The following is a 26,309-nucleotide window of genomic DNA, read 5'->3' on the forward strand; positions in this document are numbered from 1 at the left end:
CCCTCCCTGCCTACATCTCTAACACCCTCCTCCCCAACAGCTTCCTGTGTAAGTTTCAGCAGCAAGTCAAAGTGATTCACTTCAAAACTGTCCTTTACAAAAATATTGCATAAACAATTTCATAATAAAAAATATCTTAAGGCATATCCAGTGTTATCATGTGGAATAAAATTGTGTAATTTTAGATGATTCTTATTTTCTCTGTTTTTCATTAAAGTGGCCACGGAAGGTTTTTTTTTTTTTTTTTTTGGTCACGGCAATTTGCAGCTGGTGCTTCATATCTGCAGGGGAGAAAGAAATAAGTAGAGATGGGCAATGTGATTTGAATATTCAATATGGACTGAAAAGTGTAAAATAAAAAAATCATGTGACTATTCATTACTTTTCTTATTTCCTGTCAGATGAGTTTTCCGGAGCAAGAGCAGCAAGACGGCTGCGTCCAGCTGCCATGTTTCTGTACTGGAAAGTTCATGTGTGGTTTATGGGGGGACGACGAGAAGAGACATTGTCATCATATTTTCCTGAATTTTATCAGGCCCTGCCACAGACTGGCAACCCATCCAGGGTGAACCCTGCCTCTCGCTCAGTGTTATCCGGGATAGGCTCCAGGCTGGAGTTGATTCTAGAACCACCAACTAACATGAGTAGTGTGAAGTAATACTGTTGTTCCAAACAGGCTTTACTAAGACACACATCATTGTACATTTTGCTTTTTACAGTTTCACTGTGAAACTGTGACAACATTTATTTACCTGCTCAGTGGACAGGCTGATTTCTTCCATCAAGGTTTTTATTGCCTCCTGCAGGAAAGGGAATCAGGTGACATTGCGACACCTTGTGAGAAAATATACGTCCTCAAAACTCTATGTGGGGGCTGCCGGGCTGGGGTGAAAACTGTCTGTAGCCCCTTAGATGCTGCAGAAACTAATCATTCAGTCTCCCATTTTACAGGACATTGCTTATTCCAATTTCAAATCCATTATTTATGTTTACTTTCTCTTTTTTTGGTTCAAATACCCACTGGGAATCAAGGATGAACTGAAATTATTTTGGTGGTGAAAGGTTAAAGTCACGTGATATTCCTTGAATGCTTTGAGGGAATTTGTCTAATTTTGCCATAAATATCCAACCAGAGTCAAGGATGAATTAAAAAGATTTTGTAGGTCAAGGGTCACTGTCACGTAAAATTAATATATCTCTGGCAAAGCTTTAGGGACTAAATTCAAATTGGCCTCAGATGTCAGCTCGGACGCAAGAATGAAGTGAAAATAATTTGAAGGTCAAAGGTCACTGTCACCTCAAACGATATCTCAGGAATGTCTGGATGAAATATTTTCAAATACAGGGCAAGCAGGCACTGGGACTAACAGACGACCCGGAAAAAATCTGCTGGTGGTCAAAGGTCAGGGTCACTGTGTCAGTCACACGCTGTGAAGGCATGCGCCCAAAATGCAAAAATTCTGCTTTTATGTACTTTGTTGTTATGAAAGCGGAGACTACTGCACATCCACAACACTTCAAACCACACACCCTCAGAATCAGAAGTGATGGATGGAGCAGCCACCATGAACAGCCCACCAGAGTGTAGATCCACAGTCACACAAGCTTGAAAGCAGCATTACTACAGTCATTGCTTCAAAAAAAAAAAACCCAACAACTTCATTCTTCGTTGCGTGCTGCCACAACATGGTATCCTGCTGGTATGAGACAGAATGGACACTTAAATGAGAGATTTCCCATGACATGGTCATGAATTTCTAGAAATTCTTCAAGATCAGCACTGCATTTATTACATATTCTGCTGCCATGAATTTGATATGTAAATTTATAAGGTACATGCGTGTCACAGATGTTATATAAGCTGCACTGCATGATGCAAAACTCATTATTTTTGTAATGTATCAAATGTATTATGTACTGCATGTAATTTAGTGCTGTAGGCCAATTGTGGTTCAGAGTCATGTAATCAAAACATGTTACGTTCATGTGCATAATTCTCCGTTTGAACGCACATGCAAAAATTTGATGTGTGCAAGAGAGGGACAGATGGAGTGAGCGAGAGAGAGAGAGAGAGAGAGAGAGAGAGAGAGAGAGAGAGAGTGTGTGTGACAGTGACTTCTGGAGAGGCAGCAAACGCCAGCAAGAAGACGTTGACACATAGAGACTGATGGATGGGTGGAACGGGAATAGGAAATTTTTGGGCCCATGGCGTTGTGTCTGCCTCTGTCGATCTGATTTGGGTGACACTGTGTGACAGGAAACAGGCAGAGGAGCTGAGTGCACCCCCCCCCCCCGAGAAAAAAAATCCTAACTGGAGATCATGATGGAAATGGCTGGCAGATATGAAATAATAAACTTTATTTACAGTGCTCATGTATTACATTATATATATACATATATATATATATATATATATATATATATATGTATATATATATCTTTATATATATATATACACACACACAAACACACACACACAAAAGATTGCATAAAGATTAAAAGGCATACACAAAAATATAAGTTTCAGTAATACATTATGAGAATAAAACAGATATAATTCACACAGAGATAAAAGCATTTATAAAAAATGTAAGTAGAATGGCAGTAGCAGACTTAATACAGACATTCATTTATTTATTCAGTATCCAAAGAATGGAATCCAGCACGTCAGTGTTGACTGTGAATTAGCCTTTTTATCGAGCTACATTTCATGATTTCTTTGCGTGACACTTTTGGTTTTGCAAAACGCTTTGTGCCTTATGTTTGTGAAAAGTGCCGTCCGCACACATTTTACTTACATACTTACAAATCACTCACTTATATGATTATGAAACCAGATCAGCGAGGCCCATCCATAATCTGGGAACACAGGTCTCACCGAGGCAGAAGCTCTGACATTGGTTCAGCCAGAATCCATCACAGTTGCACGATTTGATCGTAAGAATTACAGGAAATGGTTTGTTGTCCCTCTATTTCCTTTCATGTCTTGCAGTGCATCCATAATATTCATCATCTTTTCCTTGTCTTATAAAAAGCTTTGCGCCACCAAAGGCTAATCTCTCGGGGATCTCTTTTGTTTCTCGTACTATTTAACAGCTCTGGTTTATGTATATTTTATAGTCAGGGCTGTTTTGTTAAGTGTTCTGCTGGTGAATGGAATTGTTCATAATTCATAATGCTTGCGTTATTCTATATTCGTGTTTATTGTTCATCATTTGCCTGTGAGGAGTCTTCCCTCGGGTGCATAAGAGTTCAACTGCACTGAACAGAGCAAATATTAAATGTGCGTTTCATGTATGAAGAGTTGATCATAGGTGAAGATATGAGAAAGTTGCTCATCCAGGCCGATGGTTTTTTCTTCCTGTGGGACTAAAAGTACTTTTACTGTTATTTTTAGGTTGGGAAAACCACATCCGTTGTTCCCTAGGTGAGAAGCCTCGCCCATTACATCCCACGGAGGATTGGGATCAGCCCAGCTGCCGAATGCCCACCCACTGTCTGTCTATATGAATGTCCAGCTATTGTCCTTTGTTACGTCCATGGTTATAGAAACATCCGCTTCTCTTTATTTTCCTCTGTAGACCCACAGTAGAGAAAGAAGGTTGGCCTGTGACTGTCATTGTGATCATTCTTGAGGAACTGGAACAGAATTCAAAGCCTGTGACAGCTTTCTTTGATGAACAAAATATGAGCGTGATGCAAGGGATATTTCTGTCACACACACACGCACGCGAACACGCGCGCGCGCGCGCACACACACACACAACTAAGAATGTAAAAAATGCTCTGCCACCTGTGTAACTTGAAGTGCAGGAATGTTGACAGGCTGGATGGCTGTCATGACCCCTGGAGCTCCAGATCAGGAGTTTCACTCTCAATCCTGTAGAATGAATGACTCGTTTTCTTTGCTGATTATGTCATTTTACGGATAATTATAACGCATAATTATAACAACTCATTTTATATGAGAAGACTGAATTGTAAATTTATTCATTTAGATTTCAGTGAAATACTTTGGATAGTTTTGAAATAAACATGAACTGACAAACTAATTTATGGTGGCCGAAGGCAGAGTACACAGAAGATGCGTGCTCTCAGCTCCGAGAAGCACGCATGCGCCCTTTGTAGTACTGCTGCCTTCAGGTGCCCCATGTATAATAACGATTTCACAATGTCTAATTTAAAAACGATCCCAGCAATCTGTAGATGGATATATATCTGTACGTTTTGTTTAATCAATAAAGTAAAAGTACACATTTTACATACAGTTAGTGTATTCCGATTTTTTACTAATTAACTTGTAAAGGTCAAGTTCATGTGGCGTGTATTCCAGTTGAATATATCCTCTTTAAGGTTGTTGGCCGCAAGCTCATAGGTACACAATATTTAGTCAGTTTTTTTCACCAATGTTCATTGATTTTGTAGATACATTGATATATAGCCTATTTTCAATTCCAACGCATTTCAATTTACACTATCAGCCCAATCTGAGACTAAAACAACACATGTATAAATGAGTGTTTTGAAGCATATAACAAAAAATAATTATGAAAAGCAGTCACGAATGAGGCAACAAAAAAGACAAACATAACTCATTAATTAGAAATTTGAATGCAGCCTTTGCCAAAGTTTTATTTTAACTTGATGTTTCTTTGTTTCATTCAGTATTGAAATGAATGTGAATTAACGACTGAAATAATTTGAAATAATTTTGGGCCTATGACATAACATTTTGCATCATGGTCATATCTTTTGATTGTTAAATCAGTGTTTTCTATCTTTTATATTTCTCTAAAATTCATTCTTCAAGAGATATTGAAAACTTTATGCTTCAATTTTGATATATTGAAGCTTTCCAAAAGGGTAGCACACGATGGGAGGCGTGAGCCGGTGACGGATTCAAAGAGTCCTACAGTCATTGAAGGCATCGTGAGCAACAACACATTCCCAGCGCTGGAGCCGAGCAGGAGGAAGGAGACCCGGGCAGCTTCGTACCTGGTTAAAGGAGCCGAGGACGGGAAAGTCAGCGGTCGGACACGGAGAGGAGCGAGAACCGTAACGTAACCGAACTGGTAACGGAGTACAGAAAGACGTTTAAAGTGAGTTTATTTAAAAAAAAAACAAAAAAACCCAACAACAACTGAGGGATTTGAGTCAGCTGGCACCGCGGCAGATGTAACGTTAATATGATATTGTTAAAAGAGGATTGAACTGCGAGGATGCTAAGAAAATGATAAAACAAGATCTCTACATTGAGCAGTGACTTCATGGTGGACAGGAATGGCTTGATTTGTCACCCCGGGACAGCGGTGGGACAATACAGTCAGAGACACTCATGTTGCTGTGGAAGAGACAGAAAGTTTGCTGCGCTTCCCTCGGATACAAGCCCACTTTCTGAGAGACATCGCTGCTGAGACTTCTGACCGTCCTTGTAACCCTGCCCGCCCGTAGTGGTGTTGGCTCAGAACTGTTCACAATGTCCAAACCCGTGCTAAAGAAGAACCACTGGACCTCCCGAGTGAACGAGAGCTCGGTCTGCAAAGATGCCCGCGGTGACTTGAATGTGCCGCTGCGCGGCGGCGCGGAGAATGGAGAGTTCGCCTGTATCGGACAAATTAACGAGGATTTGGTGGTTTACAAAAGTGGAAAATTAACTGAAGGAGAGCTCCTGTTGGAGGTGGAAAACCTCGCGATTTCGGGATTACCCTTGTACGACCTACAGACAGTTATAAAGAACTGTAAAGGTGCCGTCAGGTTGAAAACTGTCAGACAAGGTAAGGAGTGAAGAAAGACACACCAAACTCAATTCACTTTTTGGTCTTTTAATGTTGCACAGTTGTTTTAAGTAGCGACAGCGGCGTACGACTTTACCCCTACGCAGATGTATTCACTTGAAATGAACCACCGGTCAATTCGGCGTCTATGTTACCTAAAGTTGAGCTTCATAATATATTAAACGATGAAGTTAAATTGACTTGGCCGCCAGTGCGGACTTTCGCTGCAGTAGATGAAACATAGGTTTGGTTTAATTAATTCGTGACTTTGCACCTGTGCACGAGCAGGTCCGTCTTGAATTGTCAGATGGTCTATTGGTGTTTAAAGGCAGAAATGGGCCTCTTACATCACTGCTACGTTAGCTCTCAAACGGTTTATTTAGCCTGGTTAATTCTACAAGCCCACCAACTCCATTAAAATGGGAAAAAAGAAACATAAACTGACAAATATGTTAAATTTAGTATACTTGAACGTGAGGTGGAAACGGTTTAACAGAGGCCCATGTTTCTAAAGGAACACAAAGGCAAAAGGAAGACAGTAAGCATTTAGCCTACTAGCCTTGTACTCCACTGAGATAAGAATTTATCACACATCACGCAGGTGTCACTGTTTTACATTTGAATAATCTAGACTCAATTTGGTTGTTAAACTACAAATCTGTTAATTTCCCACATGGTAATCAAGACTGAACAGGATTATTATGCCTCTGGAGATGTGTTTTCAGGTTGCATTCTCATCAATGTGTGATATCTCACGACTTCTTCAAGAAAAATTCTTGTAATTTGGCAAATATGTCCACTGGGACTCGAGGATGAACGGAAAAAGATTTAGTGGTGCCAGGTCACTTTCACATTCTTTCATACCTTCTAATTTAAGCAATATCTTGAAATTTGTCTCAAATGTCCCGTGGGAATCAAGAAAGAACATTTAGTTGATCACAGGTCAAGGCCAGTGTCACTCTACATCAGTGCAGAAGCTCAGGGACACCTTGAGGAAATTTATTCAAATATAGCACAAACCTGCGCTGGTATTCAAGGATGAACGAAAAAGATTTTGGTTGTCAAAGTCACTGTGACAGAAAAGCATGTCCCATGTGGTATTTCTGGTTTTATCTGTTTTTATTGGAGCTCTTTTGAGTGACGCCACTCCTCAAACAAGCTTGACTGGATCCACGTCGGTCTCACCTAGCAGGATTGGCAACATCAGACTGGTGTGGCTGGTTCATGGTCAGCTTGACTCAGCGGGGCTGGGCACTTTGACACTGAGCCACTCTGACAGGCTCGCAGCGTGGCACGGCAGTCTGCTGAAGGGATGCTCGAGACCTCGTCTGGACCAGTCCAACTTCCTGTAGCGATTCACAAAAGAGCAACAGCTCTTCAAGGACAATTTCACATATTTATAACCTGTGAACCCTGGAAGCAGTATCGACTGGGCCTGCGCAGAAGTGACACCAGGCTTTTGAAAGATGCTGCATATACTATGATTTTGGGACACTGCGTTAGCATTGGCAGAGGAGGATATCACTTACTGTTCCAATAAACAGGAAGAATTCTTCCAGTAAATGAAGTCCTGCAGTGTTTCTCAAATTCAAGGAAGCGTCCTGGGGCAGTTGCATTTTGAGGATGTCACATCATTGAAACCAGCTGAAGGATTTTTCCATGTCCAAGATCCTTTAAATTCTCTAGCCAGAGAGTTTCTAGGATGGACCTGTGTAGTCACAGTGGTCCTATATCCCCCACAATCCCATGTGCATGTGCGCGAGCCAATCATGGCATGGTCAGTGGTGACATCTGCAGAAAACAAGTGTCGTATATGTCCAGCAGTTTTGATGTTAAGAAGAGACGAGAAAGCCTGAGATTTTTAGCAATAGCCAGTAAATCCAGGTAATGCCTTTTTGGACGTCTGACCTTTTCTGATCAGTTAACAATAGAAAAATTGTTACAATTTTCAAGTACAAGTTGAAGAGTGATTGGTGATTCACAAGGAGGACATCGAAGTGTTAAAAAAAATCCTTTCACCTCCGGTTTCCAGGGGGTGGCGCAACGACTAATCTGCACCAAAAATGGATTGTTTCCTTGGCCTATTCTATATTCCTCCACCATTTTTGATGAAAATCGGTAGTTAATCCCACTGACAGACAAACAAAGACATGACCTCTCTGGTGAAGGTAAAATAACATTCGTTCAGCCATAAAAACTGTCTGCAGAAACCAGCAGATTTCCTGGCGATGACCGTATCACCTGTTTGTTGTTGTCGTGATCTGTAATGGAAACTTTTCCAATTCCTTGAATGCAGGATTTGCATGTTCATGTTTTCATTTCTGCTGCTTACACCTGGAGCTGGTGAACACCTACAATTAGTGTAGGTAATGTGTGTCGGTGTGACCAGGGCACTCTTATTGACTGACAGAGACTTGTTCAGGCTGAGGATGGGCGTCTGTAATTATATCATGTCCCCAAAGCAGTTATCCCTTTGCTTCGCAGACAGTGTGACTTATAACAGTGGAAAGAGGGTAAGTGTAACGTGTAAACAAGAAACAACTATGTTCAATTCAAAACCTGGTAATTACCTGAATGATAGATATTATTTCAGAGAATACAAAAATTAGCAATTAGTGTTGACAAGTACAATACCGCCGGGCTTCCAGCTCCTCTTTTTTCCAAGAGCCATCTGGGGATGTTGGGTGTCATCGCCATACAACATCACATGATCAGATTCCATTTCAAGTTTTTAATAATTCACGCTGTCTGGGAATTTCCCACCCTAATCAGCTCTAATTGGGAAAATATGCTTTGCAACAAGGGCCATCTGTAAAATTGAAGTGACCTAATTTCGCCCAGAATTTGTGCCAGTTTCTCATTTTTAATCAAGTGAGATGTGAAGAGCAGTATTGTCGAAGTGTCTTGGCTCTGATAATCGAGAAGCTTTTGCTGCTGTTGACTGCCAACACAGTATAAAGAGGAGTGTTGAAAAGTGTTAGCATGAAGTGAGCTGCTGAGCCCATGAGCCAGGAGAAGTCTGATTTTTACTGTGTATTGATCTGGCAAAGTTGTGGGAAAATAGCAGTATTATGTAATGAAGGACTGTTACATGCAAAAGCTACTGACCTTATCGTAGTGCAGCGTAGTCATTACACACACAAACACACACGAACATGCACACGCTACGATGACAAAGATGCTGACCTGCATCTGCAGGCAGAGGTATCCATAATGATGGTTCTAGCTGATAAACCCCCTGCTTTTTAATTTTTTTTCTTCTAATCTTCATAACAATTACTAACACAATCACGGGTAACACTATTGATACACACACCCACACACATACACATGGGCAGATGCACAAACACATGCTTGTGCAAACATATAATCAAAAGAGAGGTTTCAGAGTGAGACCAGGTTAGTGTCACACTCTCCAGTATTCAGCACTCTCACCTTTTATATCAATCAAATTACAGTGACTAGAGAACAATTTAAATATTTTTATGTATTTGTGTGTGTTCTTTTAACGTCGAAGGTTTTGTTGAAAAACCTTTTTAAGCGAAACATGTGATTCTTCATGTCTATCAGGGACTATTCAGGTTTAAGAGTAACATTATCAACGCTTATGGTGATATCTAAGCATAGATGAGGTTACTGGTGGGGCTGGGAGCAGACCTGGATGGCTCATTGCAGAAGGGGCGGCGAGGACCTTCAGTGGACGCTACAGAGCCTCTTAGCTGTACGGAGATGAAGTATGATCCAATGAGAAGTGGAGATGGAAGCAGGATGGATTTATCATCAAGCAGCAGCTCGGCTGATTTGCCAGTTCAGAGTTGGTCTATGTCATGGATGTGACCATTTAATTCCTTGAAGCTGCCTTCCATTCATGTTGGATGCCCATACAGTCACACACCACCATAAATTACACAATCAAGTCACAGGATCCAACCAAAAGTCTAGAAATAATGTTTGGCCTGCTGTTACCACAGTAACCAAGTAAATGGTGGACAACAACACAGGCAGCAACAATCAACGCTATAAACAGCCAAAATCCACAAGACCTCAGTAAAGCGAGGCAGTGGCGGAGATCTTTCTGTGCTCTGCTGAAGGCTGGCGGACGTAGTTTTTTTTTTTGATACATTCAGAATGCAAACAAACTTCATTTGAAATACCCAACTAAGCAACACAAGTGCTAGCTCTGTCAGGCAGGTTGGGCCCCTTAGGGATAACCAGGGGCAGCCCCCCTTTCCTTGCTCCGCCACAGCTGGGGAGTGCAGCAGCAGAGTCTTTACAAGAACTGTATGATCTGGACAAGAGTGAGTTCAGGGTCTCCCCCAGGAGGGATGTGGTGTGTGTGGGTCACCATAGTCAAGATTTGCTGTGTGTCGCCACACATTCACAGAGGCTGGAATCACTTGGTATGAAACCAACTTCGGTTTTCCACAGACCAAGCAGGACTGGGGCGGCTGCACCTTCAGGGGACTGTATATTTCTTCTCTGCTGTATTGTGTTATGGAGCCAGTGTGATGAAGGATGCCTCACTAGCTATAAATTTCTGGAAGCAGAAAATATTCTCCCCTTTTATATGCCAACATGAGTAGCTAACTAGAGCTCTCCTTCTCAAATTTACAACGGTGTTACCACATTAAGGTGATGTGTGCCAGTGTTCCTGGGAGGGTTTGCATGTGGAAGTGCTTATTTCCTTTCTCTCAGCAGGAAGTTGGACCCCCTCCTTCCCCCAAACCATTCTTCCACCTTTGTATCCTCTGACAGCAGTGGAGGGTTTCCACTTCCTCCATTATAGCCCGGCATTAGGAACGATCTCTGGTTTCAATTTTTGTGTTTCTCTCTGCAATTGTGTGTGTGTGTGTGTGTGTGTGGGCATGAGAAGTCAGATGTGTAAAGTATAATCATCTTGCCTACTTTGACCGGAATTTATGTTTATGTGTGTCAGTGTTGAGCTTAAGCTCTGCGTTTAAATACACTTGAGGGGCAGTCTGTTACCAACTAAATAGACCATGAAATGCTGTCTCACTAATGCAGCACTTTTTGTAATCCCGCTGAAGGGGTACATATGCACACGTGTGCAGTCTCCTCTTGTTTGCTGAAGAATCCGTATTCTTTTCTTAATTAGCTCAAGTGTAGCTGTTGTATTCGGAGTGTAAAGGAATTGGTAACACTTGACACATGCAGTTACACACTCTGTCAGGGGAGAGAAAGGCCGTCTAATTTACAATAGTGGGGCAGGGGAGGGAGTGAGCTCCCTCCTCCTCTCCTTGTCAGAGGGACTTCAGTGAAAGTAATAAGTTCTCGTCACAGAATTAAATTGAGGCAAAATCGTTAAGTTGGACCTTTGAAATATAATCAAGAAAAAAATGTAAAAGTTAATTTGGTTGTAACTTCAACACCAAAAATGTCATTTCGGGTTACCGTCATTGAAGTAAGTTTCATGGTAATTCGGCATTGAATTAGATAAAAACAGTTGCAGTGCAGAACAATACCTCTTGTAGTATTTCTGTTTGAGGTGTGTTGTATGAAGAGAAGAATATTAGAATCAAATGTTGCTAATGAAATGAATGTAACAAACAATATACATACCAACCCCTCACTTACTCATGACACATTACCCAAAAATAATATCAAAGTAAAGGCACAAATCTGTCTACACCATTAGTGGCCAACACAGTTAAGGACCAAAGACAAACCATTAATGAATTCATTGCTATTTTCATTGACTTTATTATTGTCTAATAGCTGTTGTAACTTATTAGATAACTGAGTCGTTATTTTGATCCATTTCCAAGAAAATCTGCCAGCAAAGCCATTTCTCGCTGGTCACTTCTTGAAGATTTAGTGTTGAGTTATTTAACCAGGCTTTTCTTTTCTCCATGTGTCAAACCTTGAAGTGATGAGTCCCTTATGAGCACATGGGAAAATGAAAGCCCTAAGCTTCATATCCGGTTGGTTGTTAATCTAGACAAAGTGTAGGATGGGTTGACAAATCTACTCAAAAGGCCTTTACTTATTCCCACACTGTCATTCCATCTGCCTTGTTAGCATAATCTCTCAGCTAGCAGGTGTGATGGTGCTCAGTGTTAGCATAATTAACCTCCAACCTCCAAGCAGGTGAACATTAAGGCTTTTTAAAGGAGTATTAAGATCTTGTGCATATGCTTGTTGCTATAGTCACAAGTTTTTAAAGAGCTTTTTCAGGATCTACTGAGGTGTACCTGTCAGGGTAGCTATGCTAGCAACTTTGTAAGGTATCGTATTTTAAAGCTAAATGTGAATGCTAGCCTGCCCCCATGCTCAAAGAAAGGGTTCTTTGCTTTGTCCACTTCCATCTTATTTTAGTGTGTTAACTTGGGCTCATGAGCTGTCACTGCTGAAGTTTGTAGGAATAAATATTACGTTGCTTCTCTGACTTTATTTTAGCCGTTATCATGGCTAAAATGATCTGTTAGCACGAGAGCAACCTTTTATAACAAATGTTATGTCCATCAGTAGTGCTCAGCAGTTCCCAAACCATGTCAGAATTAGCTCCACAGTCACTCTGCCAGCCTCCATCGAGTCTTCACTACGGTTGACCGTAGGTTTTCCTGTTGTATTTTCTGTGTTGAGTCAAGAATGGGCTCATATGCATTTCAGCTAAGAGGTCTGTGTGTGTTTGTGTGTGTCTAAATGAGTCCCAATGCATGTGCATATACCAGACAGGCTGACGTGGCCAAGTCTCTCTGTCAGCTCTGCTGCACTGAAACGCGGCTGAGATGTGGTTATGCCTCCAGCAAGCATGACTTGGAAGTAAGATGATGGGATTGGTAGTGGCTGTGGGCATCAGTAATATGGCTGAAAAGGAGGCCCAGTTTCAAGTGAATGTGCCCAGGAAAAGGCTGCTGATCTTTTGAAAAGTTTTTCTAAATTAAGCATGAAGAAACTTGGGATTTTTCATACCATCCACCTCCTCATGTTTATGTAACGATATGTGCTGTATAAGTGTTTGATTCCTCAATGTTAACGTAACATTACGTGCTAAAATTGGAACTGTCAGCCTTCAGTAACATCAGACGGAGCCGGTGAAGGAGTCAGTGGTTCTGAACTGGGGTGCTGCTTAGTGGCCCGACTGAAGTCGCCGCCTTCTTGCATTCAAACACAGAGGTAGACTCGTCAGTGTTCTGATCTCGACATCAACCCTGATAAAATGGAGCCACTCTTTAGATGTGTTATAGCCGTGGAATTTTAGCCTATGCCAGTGGCACACAACGGCGCACACATCGGTCTCTGCTGGGTGCAACGTTTAACTAACGGCTAGAGCTAATCACCAGTGGTTTCAATTTAAGCATACCACAGGCCTTTTGACGATCATGATTAGATGAGTTTATTGGTACAAAAATTAAACACCAAAAGTCTTAGTGGGGTATTGAAGAAGTTTGTTCGGTGCCATTGAAGAACCAAAATCTGATACCCAGACCGATGTTTATGTTGCAGAATTTTACAGTACTTATTAGGGCCTGAGCCTGAAGGTACTTCAGGCACAGGCCCTTATGCCCTTATGTTTGCTCGTTTCATTTGTATATAAGAAAGCTCACACAGAAGTAGTTTGTTGATGTTTTTGCCAATTGTCAGCCTATTATCATTCTAGTTGTGTTTGGACCCAGAACTTCTTTACCTTAAATTTCAATCTCCTTAAATTATAAGAGCCTATTTCCCCAGTCTGTGCCCTTTTTTTTCCCTCACCTTTAAATTTGTTCCTGAGGACTTGGGTTCTGTTTACACAAATCCCATTATTGTAACGTCTTTGGGAAGCTTACTCGTGCACAATCAAGTGCACACGTAGACAAAACAAGCGAGTATCTCCAGGTTTAGGAGAACAGTCTAGCCCTGATTAAGAGGATTTAGATGAGAGTCTGCCTGATGGTCTGCTGCAGTGAGCTCACACACGCACACACACAAATTCATACACACACACACGCATACACACAAACTCCTGGGGTCTCCCTGCAGTGGCAATTACGTGGCAACATAACAGTAGCTTTGCTCAGCCACACTGCCTTATCTCTTCTCCTTCTTTATACATCACATCTGTTCTCTGGCTCTCAAGTCTTCAAATGTATAGTCACTCCACACTCATTTTCAGAGCGTGGGCCTCGTGATGGCTCTTAAGAACAGACAGCCCGTGCTGACTGAGTCCCCTCCACCACCACCACCCCCACCAACCCATCCTTTTCCTCCTGCTTAAGTCTCCTCATGAAAAGAATCGTCCAGCTCAGGTCACTTCACAGTGATGACGATGGGCAGAAATGCGCTGAAGACAGCTCTGTGTGGGTGGCAGAGAAGGAAGGGAGAGTTAGACGGTTTATAGGTGAAATAAATGAGCTGAGGAAGATTTGAAGTGTGGAAGACAGACTGGTAACATGATAGTGTTGACAGTTAGGACATAGTGAATGACTTATATTGCGGCAATGTTCTTCCCTGAAGTATTTAACTAACAGATGCTTATTTAATGTGTGTATGGTGTGGAGTGTGTGGTTTAGGGTTGGAAATATCTGCCTGTGTGACAGCGACTATAGTGAAGCAGCCTTGATTGAGAAAACGTGCTTTCTGTGGTCAGCTGGAAACACTTGGGACAAAAAGAGGTTGTGGTCATCTCTTCTGATGTCGGGGAGATAGGGTTGTGTGTGTTGTCAGCTCTGTAGGTCCCTTCTGTTGCTGATTGATGTTCAGTAATAACCGGTAAGCAGTCCAACTATGGGGAGTGGACCAATCTGCATGGCACGTCTGCATCAGCTGTGTTTGTGCATCCTCTAAAGCTGAGCTGGGCACTCGCTGCATTACTCAATAACCACAGATCCCCGGACCACTCACACTAAACTATTGTTTCCAGTTTCATGCCTCTTCAGTTTAGGATTGCGCACACTGAAGAATTCAGTTCATGCTGTGGGCTGCACAAAGTTTCCTCCACTTTTGGTTCGCTGTCTGGTCAAGTTAAAGGCTGAAGGTTGTATCTGATTGTTCTGAAAGGAGGCTTGAGAAATTTAAGTCGTTTCGAAGGTTAAAGAATGGCCAGCATTGTTGAGGGAATATTATTTTATTGCCTTTTGCCATCCCGTACGGTTTCAGTTTCACAATGAAAGCTTTTGGCAGTTGTTTTGGGTTCTCAGAGCTCCTAGACCGTCGGCTTCTCTTTCCTGCTCCAAATCATTGAGTCGAAGCGAAAGCTAGTGACAGAGTTGGTCCAGAGTCAGACCTGCTCTTCAGATGGTCCTTTGAGGAGCCTTTGTATAATTTTGACCTTTTACCTTCTCTCTGTAATCTCCTAGTATGAAGGATTGAGACATTATTGAAATGAAATGTCCAGTAACTGACCTGCGTGTGCGGTCTTGCTTATATCTGTTTTGAAGAATGCCAGAGCTCATACTTTATCACTCATATTTTACTCTGTGGCTCAAGTCTTGTTGAAAAGATTTGTTTTACAGTTACTCTCTTGGATGTAACAATGCAGTCTTTGCCCTTTACCCAATAAAGGTACACCACAAAATATGTTTTATCCATACACATTGCACTTTTTACAATATCTGTGAGTCGCTGGAAATCTGCCTCAAATATTTTTACGCAATCCTCTTAACAGACATTTTGAATTGAAATTGAAACGATCATTGTAGTCCTCACAACAAGGTTGTTAAGACAAATCATTGAATTGTAGCTCTTCATTGCAAGGTTAGGTCCCTGGTTTCTCTCTCATTCTGTGGTCGTAGAAGCATGCAGGACAATGAAAGGGGCTTTGAGGGGGCATCAGGAACTATAGAATCTCAGTATATATCATTTAATGGTCTGCACACAAAAACAACTGCGCTCGTTTGCGTTCATTCCCCTGACAGAAGCAGTCCAAACACAAAGAGTCTGCGCTGGCTTGAAGAAAGCAGTACAGTGAGTAAAGTGTGACAGCGTCTTGATAGAATCTTAATTAGACAAGCAGAGACTAATTAGCAAAGACGGGAAAAGGATTGAGTGTTAATTAAGAGGTCACCGTGTCCATCTTCTCTCTGCACTGCTGGCACCAGTCACAGATGTTATTGTCTGGTCTCTTGCAGGAACGTACTTGTGTGACAGTTCTGGACTGGCACCCTGTTCTCTCATTTCACAAGTTCACATCTGGTCGTAGACACCCACAAATTAACATTTAATGTGAATACTAGCAGCTGGACTCTTTAATGTGCTGCAGATATTCTCAGCGCGGCTAATCTTGACTTAATTGTAAAACACTCAAATTTGATTTCAACATTTCACACATTCACCCCAAAGAATCGCTCAACCAAACTCCACTGCCTGTCCTCAGTAGAGACCAGTACAGAGTCGTGTGGAGAGCGTCAGCCGGGGTACCATGACAAGTAGAGTACCCAGATGGAAACTGTGCCAAACCGCAGCATTATAACTTGACACAGACCTTCCAGGCCTCATCATCGAGCCTGTATTTTCATTTTCTCTAATGACAGGTCAGCAGCACATTGACAGTCTGGAGCAGGTCTCTATGGAGGTGATGTGAGGTGAAACATAACTACACACTCATGCTGATGTTCTTGCAAGGGTACTTAGTAATACATGACTACAATCACACAATATTTAAGTCCCTAATCCATAAGCCATGAAAAAAACAACTAAGAGCGTCGAGTCTCAGGCTCTTGTCTGCAAAGGGAACAGGTTTAATCAGCATTCAGTCCTGGCCCGACAAAATAAGGACCACCAAGACGTTGTCACTGCCTTCCATACTGTGTTTACCAAGTTCTCTGGAGCATGTCCTATGGCCAGACAAAAACAAAATAACAGGAAGATAACTCCTCTGTTCACAATGGGGAAAAGGGGTCAGTCTGCTTTCGTCGTGGGTTACCAGGGTCTAAAAAAAACTTGTATTGTGTGTATGTGGGTGTGTGCAGTGGGAAAAGGGTATTTTATGGAAACTTCAGGATTTATGCCCTCTAGATAAACATGTAACCTTAATCAATGCAAGTCTTTTCTAAAGTTGGCATACAAGGGTATTGACTACACACAGGCACACACACACACACACACACACACGCACGCGCGCACGCACACAGCACTGCTCTTGCACTCCTACTGTTCAGGAATGCACTGTTTACGTAGCTACGGCTGGGCCAGATCTGTATTTTAGTCTCTCAGGTGTCTGCTGTGTGTCACTGACAGTTATTTTATAAGCCTCGGATGGTTTTGAACTCCCATTTTCACATTGCCTGAAACTCCTTTTGGTCTAGAGGCAAAGAGAAGTTTAATACTTTCAGCAAAATTTACTCCAGAATTAAGTTTATAAGAAACTTTTTTTGAAAAGTTGCATTCTTTGTGGACAAAACAATTGAATTAAATTGTTCATCTGGTTTGCTATTACCTTGCTGGAAATGTTGCCACGGTGACAAATTCATGTTCACCCTGGCCTGTACTTCCCTACTTGACATCATTTGTCGTAGGTGGGGATGAGATACTGGGCTGGTTCATGTAGTTGTGAATTATACCCTTGCTGAAAGCTGATCAAATTAGACTGTGCTGTGAATGAAAGCCACACTGATTGTCAGGCAGAAGCCATCTCTTCTACCTGCCTCTGAAATTGAATTTCCCTCCTCTGCATCATTGTGAAAGCAATGTGCTACCTCAGCACACCTCTTTCTATATGATCTCTCTCTCTCTCTCTCTGCACCTTGCTACGAGCGGACAGTTCCTATATCAGTGATGTATTGCACCAATCTGTTAAACATATAGAGAATCATCCGCTTTCTTAAAAGCTCATTGATAGAAGTCGCTGGTGAACGCAGATGTCCTACCATGTCCTCAAGCTCAACTGGGCTTCAGAGCTCATAAATTAGACAAGGAATCTAATTTCCCTGTGGGGCTCTTAGGCGCCCATGACACAGAGACACACTGTTTCTTTTCAGGGCCGGTTGATTTCTATTTTCCTTGATGTAAATTGGCTGATATGGGGACAGAAGTGGAGCTGGATCATGGCCTAGTCACTGTGGACAAGACTGACTCTTCTTGTCTCGCTGATGCTTGGGCCGCTGCAGTGCTCATGACAGGCAGTTCAGTGTTGCCTCCTCACAATTGTGAGAGTATATTAGAGGTGTCAAATTGTGTTGGTCCCAAGACTGTCACAGAAAGCCCCCCCCCCCCCACACACACACACAAACACACTCTTGAACAATGATATCAGTAAAAACAGCTGGAAAACAAAAGAGTGGGAGAACCTGTGATAAGCACAGTGATTTTCAGCATTGTCAAACATTTCCCAGCTCCGCTACTGACTTCTTGTCTCCTTTTGAGGGACTTGTTGTTGTTGCTATCTCTGGCTCCCCCCAACCCCCCACCCCCCCACGTCATTCCTGTGTGTCACTTCCTCAAGCCATTGTGGTGTTTTTGTCCTCGCTCTTTCTGCTGGTTGATATTCAGAGGTACTACTGGCATTTCCTGCACTGTTGGCTGGATGTTTGCACATGGCTGGGACATGATTGTGTATTTGCAGAGCAAGTCCTGAAGAAGGGGTGTGTCCCCCCCCCTTTTTTTTGTCAGCGTTCAAATACAAATGGGCCAATAAAATGCATGTTGGTAAAGTGACTGACAGCCTGCAAAGTGCATGTGAAACCTGACTCCTGCTGTTAGCCTGTTGGAAGATAGCAAAACAATGCCAGTCCAAGATCTGTTTGCTGTATCATTCAGTGGTTGATATCTGCCTCATCGCACTTTACTGCTTCCTCCTGACACATAACATTCACTTAGTCTCTGTCAGGCATGGGTGCTCATGTCCATTTTTAGGGCACATCTCTACAACTGAATCCAATGCCCTTTTAAGTCTAAACTGTGCGACCATATCTTCAGTCATTCTGTTTTTTCCCTGTTAAGACTCTGCCCACACTGCCTGCCTGCAAGTTAGCGCCACTCAGCCTCAGCCGGTTCATTGTCCCTCTGATAGGAATGGTTGGAATCTCAAACAGCTAGTGGAGACTGTTTTAATGTTCATCATCTCTGGTGTGCTGTCACTTAACAGCGCAGCTTGTGTCAGTCCTTCATTCTGGATAATTGACTGCAGAAGATGTGGCAAAATGCAAGAAGGTTTTAAAGTTTGGTGTTTGAGAGTTTGAGTTGTTGAAATTAGAAGCACATTGATATTTTTCTCAGAACAGCAGTGGGATGTTTCAAAGGTTTTTTTCATTAATAGGGAAGCAATTTGTTAGCAATATCCTAATGACTAGTCTTTGGTCAAGAAAGCATGTATCAACCTTTATGTTCTTGTTCGAGTGTGTGTGTGTGTGTGTGTGTGTGTGTGTGTGTGTGTGTGTGCGCGCGCGCACACAGTGTGTGTATTGGCACCTGTTCCCACAGCAAAGCGAGTCAGGCAGGTTTGGATGAAACTGCCACATACTTCCGCTCCACCTATCAGCAGGTGAACTGGGTGGTGCTCAGTTGCATCATGAAAGCAGGATAAAGACCAGAAGCTGCCATGTTCCCTGTGAACAAGACCACACCCACACACATCCCTGTTTTTATCACACATCCAGTTGTTTCCTCACTAATACAATCGTCGTGAATTCCCCTGAGGAACTCCAACCTCTCTAACTTAACATTTGAATTGACTTTGTCCCAGATAAGTCTGTCCCAGAGTGACTGTGTGACTCAGAGTGCTGTGGCTGTGATGAGTAAGAGGGATTGATTATCTATTTGCAGTTTGGGCTGATGCATCTTCATCCTGGTTAAATACCACACTCTATCCCTCCTCCACTCCTGTCCTCTCTGTTAATCTGTAGTGTGTAAACATGACGTCGGAGGTGATTGGTGACCTTTTGGTTGCTGCGGCAACATGGTCTTAAATCCCAAGGCGCTGGGCATCTCCAGGGTCTTGGCTGATTACTAAATACCCCCCCCCCCCCCCACACACACACACACACACACTCTGACTTGGAAAGTAAAAGCTAAACATTGTTGGGGAGAGGAGTCTCATGATGTTGCAGGCAGATATCTGAGTACGGACAGGCCACATTCCTTCCATTTCTCTGCCCAGACTGAGGTACAACAGTCTTGTTGTTCACGTCTGGTAAGAGCCGAATCTCAGCCACGTTTGGGCAGTATGAAGACTAAAAAATAGACTCTTGATTCATCATAAGCTTGGGCACAAGTCACAAGTTTTTCACAGTTTGATGGGAATAATAACAGCCCGACACCACCTGTGAGGCTGTCTGACTGTTGTGTATATTCAGAAACACTGAATATCCCATACAGTCTGTCACTACCAGCTGCTCCAGCTAAATTGAGCATGGACATTCACTTTATCAGTCAGTGTCAGCACAGACTGAGCAGAAAGGTGTGTACACACACACACACAAACACACACACACACACACACACACACGCTCTCTCTCTCTCTCTCTCTCCCCCGCTCATTTGCTCTGGCTGTTTGGGGTTCTTGATTTGGCATCAGCATGCTGACTAGCACTGTTAACATGGCTAGCTTTCCTAAAGAATACATTTCATAACATAGTTTTATTCTTAAAGGGACATGCCAACATTTTCGGAAATACACTACCTGTCAACCATTTCTAGAGCTGGACAATCAGATAGATGGGTGCAGGAGTAAGTAGCTCAGACCCCCATCAGATGGCCTACAGCTAGCTAGCTTCGCATCAAACACACTTTTCTCCATTACAGTTTTTACCTGCATTAATAGAACTCTAATTGAAGAAACTTATATATTTGATGACTATTGAGACGACTTTCTCGACTGACCCACCATTAGCAATTATTGGGTTTAAGCTAACTAGCAGTCAGGTTTGGAACTCCATGATGTACACCGAGAGGAGAAATGGGTATCTTTGTTTGGCCCTATAATGATGGACAATATGCGTATTTCCCAACAAGACCAGCTGGAGCCTTCCTTCCTTCCTCTCTGTCATGAAGATTTACCAGTAAGCTCTAAGACGTAGTTTCACCTTTATTCCCTGGTCTTCCACTGCCAGAAAAATCAGTAGATTTTCCAGTTCTTGCTAATCTGTGGCATAAATAAGAGACAGCTGTGGAATTAGCTTGACAAACTATGTGGTGATGACTTACTACAGTCATTGTACATGTGGGGATATTTTATCAAGCTTTGACAAAGTGGAGCAATTATCACTGCACCACATTAGGGGATTGTATTATGGAGTTAAAAATACTGGTAGTACTGAATATACATTTGTGTGTTCCTGGTATAAGGGTTTATTTGTTGAAGGGTGGCAGAGAAATTTGAAAATATAGCCGTAATTGTTTCTGGGAATGTAGTTAAATACAGTTTAAAACACATGATGTCATAGATTTGTTCTCCATTGTTTAAGAACACAGGGGAAAATGTGTTGCTTTGTTTTTAACCATCCAGACTCTTGACCACAAACTGTGTGTTCATGTTTGTGTGAGTGCATGCCTGTGTGTGTCTGTGTGTGTGTTCTGGCAACTGTACTCTAGCACACATGCTTGTGTGTGTGTGTGTGTGTGTGTGTGTGTGTGTGTGTGTGTGTGTGAGAGAGAGAGAGATCTAAATAAAGTGCTTTTTCTGTTGCTCAAATCATCACGCCAAAAGGCACAAACAAGGTCATAAAAGTGACTGTGTTTTGTTGCCCTAAACATAGAGTAGCTCTATATTTTGATTAACCATTTCCCACAGGCCCTTCTGTCTTTGTTGGGTGTGAGTCAGCGATGGCTCCATATTCAGCTACTGTTTGCTCAAATGTCAACCCAGGGCAATATTTCTGTAATTATCACATGCGCCTTTGCCACATGTCACTGCTGTAAAGGGTTCATGTGCCTATATGTGGCCCAGTAAATGTGGGGGAAACTGTTATTCCAGTTAAACTTCTACTCACTTAATCTGGCGCACACACAGACACACACACACACACACCTCTTCACGTTTCCCATCTGCCTGACATTCAGATGAATTAGAGCAGACACGGTAGAGGAGAGGGTATATCTGAGCTGTTCTAATGTGCCTGTGTTTGTATTTATACCTGCTCATCTGGTTCATTTCCCTGCCATGTTTCTGTCCTGCTAAGCGCCAGCTGTACAGGCATCTATTTCTCTACCTGAGCGTGCTGGAGCCCAGGTCAACCACAGAGCTCCATCACTCATCTAGAGTCAAATGAATGACAGGCTGAGAACAGTGCAGATCTGGCTGATATTTATGAGTGAGGATATTCATATTCTGGTTGTTCGTTGACTGATTGGCTATCAACTTCAGCTTCTGGCATGAATGTCAAGCATGTGATGATTTCTTCACCTTGTTCCCCTTGACGTGAAATACAGCTTGAAACCGATGGTTCTGTAATGGGGATGGTGCATCCAACAGATATTGGAATTCTTAGTGAGTTATGATTTCATGCCTGGATCCAATTACACAGACAAACACCGCTGGATACACCCATCAGTCACAGCACCCTGTAACATCCTCTCCCTCTGAAGGATGGGAATTTTAGATGCAAATCAACACCTTATTCTATCTGTCTCATGTCCTGTTAAGTCCAACCATAAACATGCATCTGCCCTGATCTCATCATAGCTACTGTGCCTATGAGAAGTATTCACCCCCTTGAATGTTTTCCCCTTTTAATGGTTTTAAAAATTGAATCAGGGTCAATACATTTTTTGCTTTTTCAACAATAATTTAGTGAAAAAAAACCTTTTCAGCGTCAAGGCTAAAATGGATTTATACAAAGTAATGTCAATTTATTTGAAATATATGATGTAAAAATAGTGATTCTGAATTCAGTAATAAGCAGACACAGCTTTGGCTGCTATCATAGCACTGAGTCTGTGTGGATAGGAGTCAGTGCTCAAACTCTGTGCAGCTGCACTGGGGTTAGGCGTGAACAGCCCAGCCACAAGTTTCCTTTTGGATTGAGTTCTGGTCTTTGCAGCTACTCTAGAACGTTCACCTTGTTGTCCTTTAAACCACTTCTGTGTAGCTTTTCCTGTTTGTTTGGGTCATTGTCATGGGAAAATACATCTCCTCAGTCAGAGTTCTCTTGCAGAATAAATCAGATTGTCAGGACCTCCTTATGTCTTGCTGAATTCATTTTCCTCTCTTCCTTTTTAAGCTCTCCAGGGCTTGCTGCGAAGCATCCCCGCAGCATGATGCTGCCACCAGCAGGCTTCATGCTGGATGTGGTGTGCTTGTGGTGATGTGCAGTGTTTGGGGTCCACCAGACATTAAAGCTCCATTTTGGTCTCATCAGACCAAAGAACCCTCTTCCAGTTGTCCTTGGAGTCTCCCACATGCTGTTGGGTGAACTCTAGTTTAGATGGCGTTCTCTTTGCTGCTGTCTCATAAAGTTTGACTGTTGAGGACAGCTGGAGAGCCTCTCCCATCTCAGCTAATGGAGCTTTAAACTCCTTCAATAGAGTAGTCACAGGTGTCTATGTGGCCTCCTCTTGCACGGTCCCTCCGGTTGTGAGGACGGCCTGCTCGAGGCAGATTTGCACATGTGCCGTATTCCTTCCATTCATAAATGATGGATTTAACTGAATTGAAGGAGATTTTCAGTCATTTGGAAATGTTTATTTTATCCATACCATGACTTAAAACTTTCAACAACCTCTTCTCTGATTTGCTTGAAGTATTCCTTTGTCCTCATGATGTAACTGTAGCCAGGACAACTGACTTACTGCTGACCTCCCAGACTCAGGTGTCTTATCCTACACGTATTTAGACACATTCACTGCTCAGATGATTTCCATTTCCATAATTGTAAGACTACTACTACCAACTGTCTATTGAATTAGTCAAGGGGTGAAGATTTATGCAATTTTATATTTTTAAATTGACTGACATCACTTTTTTTTCATTTTATAAATCTGGTTTAACTTTTGCATCAAAGAGAGATTTTTTTTTCAAAATTTTCTGTCAACAAAGACAAATCTTATTGACCATGATATGATTTTTAAAACAAGTACCTGGAAAACATACAAGGGGGTGAATTTTTTTTGTAGGTGCTGTAAGTACCTGCGCTCAGACCTGGTTTTAGAATGTGTGTCCACATTCTAGTGATAATACCTCTCTGCTTTAAATGCAAACATCATTGAACATCATTTGTTGCTTTAACTAACAGAAGGCAGCAACGCTGCCTAACCTCCTGCTCCTCATCTGTTAAATTCAATGTAGTAATCAAAACCATACAGAGTCGGCGCGCTCCAGCCAGACTGAACCATTCGAGATACTTGACAGGCTCAGATTATATCTCTATGAATTGTGAAAAGAGAGCCACTTTGTAAGGTGTACTTTCGTTGTACTAATGTGTGCTGATGCATTACTCTGACTCACTTGTCTCCAGGCAGAGCCACGCTCTCTTATTTACAATAAACCCTGCAGCTTGAAGAAAAGACAGCAACATAAACAACATGACCATTAAACCGCATTGTCAATGCAGCCATCTTCTGATTTATTCCTCCTGGAAGCAGGTCTTTGTATAAGGGCTGATCTCAGATTAACCGATTGCCTCACAGAGATAGTGTTGTATATCATTTGGATAGAATTCCTTTATAAATTGTTATTTTATCATTGAAAATGTGATTATGTGAGTGCTCAAAACATCCATATTTTTACAGATGTCACTCCATCGCAATAAACACTAATGCATTAAAATGAATACATCAGTCTCTCATATTTCATTTTTAAGCTTCATAAAAGTTGGATTTTTTTATTAGAGTTACAGATTAAAGGACATAATTCACAATGAGTACATACTTCTGCTTAATGCTGGGACATTAGTGAATGAGGCGGTCCTCTAGTGTGGTTCAGGTAATATCTCTTTTTACACTGCTAAAGCCTGCCACACATTAAAAGATTTTTCAAATCTTAACCGATTTAGATAAATGAAAGACTCCTCTAATAACGGCAAAGATTTAACAGTTTAGCGCTTACGGTGTTCGGTGTGAAACAAGAGGACCGACACAGCACACGGCACACTAACAGATGCAGTCCACCAGCAACTGGAGTATCAACTCTCCAAACTCAAAATCTCGCTTGCACAAATGTGACTTGAGGGTAAAAAAACACAGTGGATGACAGAGCAGGTTGATTGGGGAGTGTTTTACAGGACACGTTGTATAAACACTCGTGTTGCTGCCACAAATCAACAAGTTGCTCCCCCATTTCTGAGATTCATCTCACTTTATGCTTCTCATTTATCATCATGACCATGTCTATGTTTCCTATGCCTCCATCTTCAGCTTGCTTCCTGATTGGCTATTATTCCGCTCTACGTGACAACCCACAGAGAGCGACTGTGAGTCCAAATCAGTGCAGCCCCGATCTTCAAAAAAATAATGGTTAGAACAATCACGTTATCAGGCCTCTGCTGACTTGGGTCAGGAGCAGGAATGGTGTGTACCCTGCTTTAAAGAATGTGGCCACATATGGCTCAGACCCTGGTGGTCCAGGTGATCTAATCTCAGTGCATCCTGGGTGAGTCCCCATCGTAGACCTGTCCGTCCACTGTTGACTGGACCATGTCAATGCCAGATGTGAACTGGGTTCTAGATGTAAGAAGCCCAGATGAATCTATCTGTCACATTCCATTTTACAGTGATACTCTTGGTATGTGACACAAGAGGACCTGTAGAGCTTTTGTTTGAAAGGAGAGATAAAAATAACTTAGCTGTTTACAGATCCTTGTTTCATGTGTTCAAAGTAGGGGCAAGCACTCATAATCCTGAACTCCGTATTGACCAAAATGTTAGAGATTTCTGCCTCCATGCAGCAGCCTTACCTCGAGGCTGGGAGATTCTCAGCCTTCAGTCGTGGGAACCAGAAAGAACAAAGAGATTCCCTCATTTTGCTCTCATTAGCATTTTAGGTCACACCCTTCCTTAGCTTAATTTCATCCTCTTCTTCTTTCTCTCTGGGGATCTCTCTTTCTCTCTCCCTCTCTCTCTTCTTCCCTAGTTCAACAGAAGATGTTGCATGTCATAAAATCTGGGAGTGCTTGGTGACTTCCAGCGGCTGTAGTCTGCGTGACATTGCCTTACGAAGCCACAGAAGACTGAAGGACTTTTCCACCAGTCAACACCCCTTTCCCTCTCCTCTCCTGAGACTCATTCTATCCTTCCAACTGAAATCAATCTCTCTCCTCCTCCTTTCATATCTCTCATTCACTCTGTTCAATCATCTCCTCCTGTCCTCCCTCCTTCTCCCTCAGCCTCAATTGCTGGAATCCAATTACATCACAGGAGGGTTAACTCAGTGTAAGGCCACTCCTTTTCTTGAACTCATCTCCCCCTCATTGCTTCCTAATGCCCACCCCCACCCCCACACACACATCCTATGTATCACTCAGTCCAGGGTCAGTGTCACCTCATTGCCCCACCTCTCGTGCCTGGGTGTCTGATTTTCTTTGCATTCCCACACTAAACAGTGGCTTTGTTGACACTGTTCTTGCACTGTTGTCACCTTTTTCTGACACACAGCAGGTGAACCATGAATGAGAACAAGGTCACAGTTGTTAGGCTTGACAACACAGCTTTTATGTTGACAGGCCT

At 42.3% G+C, this 26,309-nt stretch overlaps 1 protein-coding gene across 7 annotated transcripts in view; it reads left to right on the forward strand.

The window, feature by feature from the left end:
- The first annotated feature begins 4,932 nt into the window (after window positions 1-4,932).
- The window catches only part of magi1b (membrane associated guanylate kinase, WW and PDZ domain containing 1b), a 133,732-nt gene continuing 112,355 nt past the window's right edge, over window positions 4,933-26,309 (forward strand). For 5 of the 7 annotated variants that reach the window (XM_086198663.1, XM_086198667.1, XM_086198665.1 and 2 more), the window contains exon 1: window positions 4,933-5,774. In XM_086198663.1, the coding sequence (XP_086054789.1) occupies window positions 5,477-5,774 (298 nt within the window). In that variant the 5' untranslated portion in view covers window positions 4,933-5,476. The remainder of the gene's footprint in view (window positions 5,775-26,309) is intronic. The other 2 variants (XM_086198668.1, XM_086198666.1) reach the window with 1 other exon arrangement.

Source organism: Aulostomus chinensis, chromosome 3 (genome assembly GCF_037954235.1).
Source record: "Aulostomus chinensis isolate RoL2024-O1b breed Wild chromosome 3, RoL_Achi_v1.0, whole genome shotgun sequence".
NCBI classification, from domain to species: domain Eukaryota; kingdom Metazoa; phylum Chordata; class Actinopteri; order Syngnathiformes; family Aulostomidae; genus Aulostomus; species Aulostomus chinensis.